The sequence below is a fragment of the Barbatula barbatula genome (genome assembly GCF_947034865.1).
Source record: "Barbatula barbatula genome assembly, contig: scaffold_226, whole genome shotgun sequence".
Classification (NCBI taxonomy): domain Eukaryota; kingdom Metazoa; phylum Chordata; class Actinopteri; order Cypriniformes; family Nemacheilidae; genus Barbatula; species Barbatula barbatula.
In genome coordinates this window covers 1-2,000 of record NW_027636868.1, presented here as the reverse complement: position 1 = coordinate 2,000, position 2,000 = coordinate 1, and the positions used below count along the sequence as shown (strand labels likewise).

General features: G+C 49.9%; 1 protein-coding gene across 1 annotated transcript; it reads left to right on the top strand.

Moving 5' to 3' along the window:
• Positions 1-223: 223 nt before the first annotated feature.
• Positions 224-2,000, top strand: LOC306890984 (protein FAM234B-like; the record flags this gene model as incomplete). Its single annotated transcript, XM_079488411.1, is given in 8 exon segments — positions 224-502; positions 577-715; positions 791-988; positions 1,070-1,148; positions 1,226-1,261; positions 1,267-1,386; positions 1,469-1,577; positions 1,645-2,000. Coding segments are annotated over 8 exon segments (1,286 nt in total), but the record flags the coding sequence as incomplete, so codon positions are not given.

Genomic DNA, 2,000 nt, shown 5'->3' with positions numbered 1-2,000 from the left:
CTGCCAAAATGAATAAAAAAAAAAAAAAAAAAAAAAAAAAATAGCACGACTGATTCACCTGCTGCAAGCACTGTTAAAAGATTGCGTGAAAATGGCCCTTATCGCCTCTTTTTCTGGACATTAATGGACCCCCATTGCAGAGTTTCTAGATGATCGTTCTCTGTGAAGTGTCCTTTTTTGAGGCACTCGTGTCAATAACGTATAATAGTGCATACACTTGTAGCTGTTGTAAGCTTCTTTGAGGCACGCGCAAGCGCACATACCCCCCAAAAAAGTGGGCTCTCCAAAGGACACGGTATAGTTCGAACACTGCACGCACACACACACATTAAAGTTCATGTGTCTTTGCAGGTGTCTGATTTGGCTCTGGTGTTGATCTCTGGGAGGTCAGGTGCTCTGATTGGTCGGCCGCTGAACTTTAACCTCACAGCACAGGGGAAGCTGATTGGTCCACTACTGCATGAGACTGTGACTGGAGCTTATTACATTCTGTTTGGACTGGGTGAGATTCTGTGTGTGTGTGTGTGTGTGTGTGTGGTTATTACCCGCTGGATGATTGTCATGTTGTGTGTTCAGGCACAGTGGAGGCTGTCTCACTGCACTACCTTTACAGTCAGGCAACAGGCAGGACACCAGGCTCCAAAATCACACTGAAGGACCCCAGCTGGGAACATCTGAGGAACAGCAGCACAACATCACTCATTCATATCAGCAGGTGACAACACATGCATGCGCACGCACATACACGCACACAGTCATCATCACGTCTCTCTCTCTGTGTGTGTGTCAGTGGCTCTGAGCAGGTGGAGTTGTTGGTTCCTCTGGTGGCCGGTTTGTGTCACACAAACAATAACCTGGACGGCTTGCACCTGCTGAACTCCAGCCGCAGTGATTGGATTCTGGTGTGTGGATTGAACAGCAGACTGTCTGTGGTGAGAGAGAGCGACGTCCGGCCCGTGTGGACCCTCCGTCTCACCTCCATACACAGGTACACACATCACACACCTCATCCAACACACACACCAAACATCTACACATCTGAGCACCGTGTGTGTGTGTGTGTGTGCAGTCGTCCGGCGGCGGGTCACTTTAATGATGACGGTGTTCCTGATCTACTCATTCATCAGTCAGCCAATGGCGTCAGGAAGGTGTGAATCTCATTAGCATCTCATTAACTTGCCCACACTACGAGTTTATGTGGTGCTGACCCTCCGGTGAATGACAGGTGCAAATCATCGACGGTGCTCATGGGCGGAGCTTATGGAGGCGGAGTTCGTGTGTCCTCGTCTGGCAGTAGAAGATGTGACCGTTCTGACCACTTCCGGCCAATCCGTGTTCCTCTTTTGGGCGGGAGATCCGCTCTCTCATTCGCAGAACGTTACCAAGGTAACCTCACTTCCGTCACATTATGGTTTGGTGCGTTGGGGAACGGCTCGAGCGTGAACGTGGTTGTGTTTGTGATCGGCAGGCGGCTGCAGCTGAGCCGGTTTTGCGTAGACTCTTCCTGCTTCATCCCATGTATCCCATGATCCTCCTGGAGCTGAGCAGCACCACAGACACCGTCCTCACGGCCACAGGTAAGCCAGCGCTGCACTTCACGAACAGAGTCACAGGGTGATAACTCTCTCTCTCTCTCTCTCACAGTGAGTTATGATCAGCAGCAGAAAGACGCAGCGTACATCAGCGTGTCGTCTCGGCCCACATCTGGTTTGGGTCCTGGAGCTCAGCTGCTCAAGAGTCTCAGTATGAAGAGAGCCATAGCGAGTGCTCGGATGATGGAGCTGGAGGACGCGAGAGAGACGGCAGCTCCGTTCAGCCTGCGACAGCATTTCACATCAACACGTTCTTCAGACGTCTGTCCTTTAAACAGGTCACTCGAGACACACACGACCGTTCACAACCGTCATTACACACTAGTGTGTGAAAATAATGATACATACTCAATAAATAACATTATGACATTTACTTAAACTTTAAGTATATTGGCCATATTAAGTATA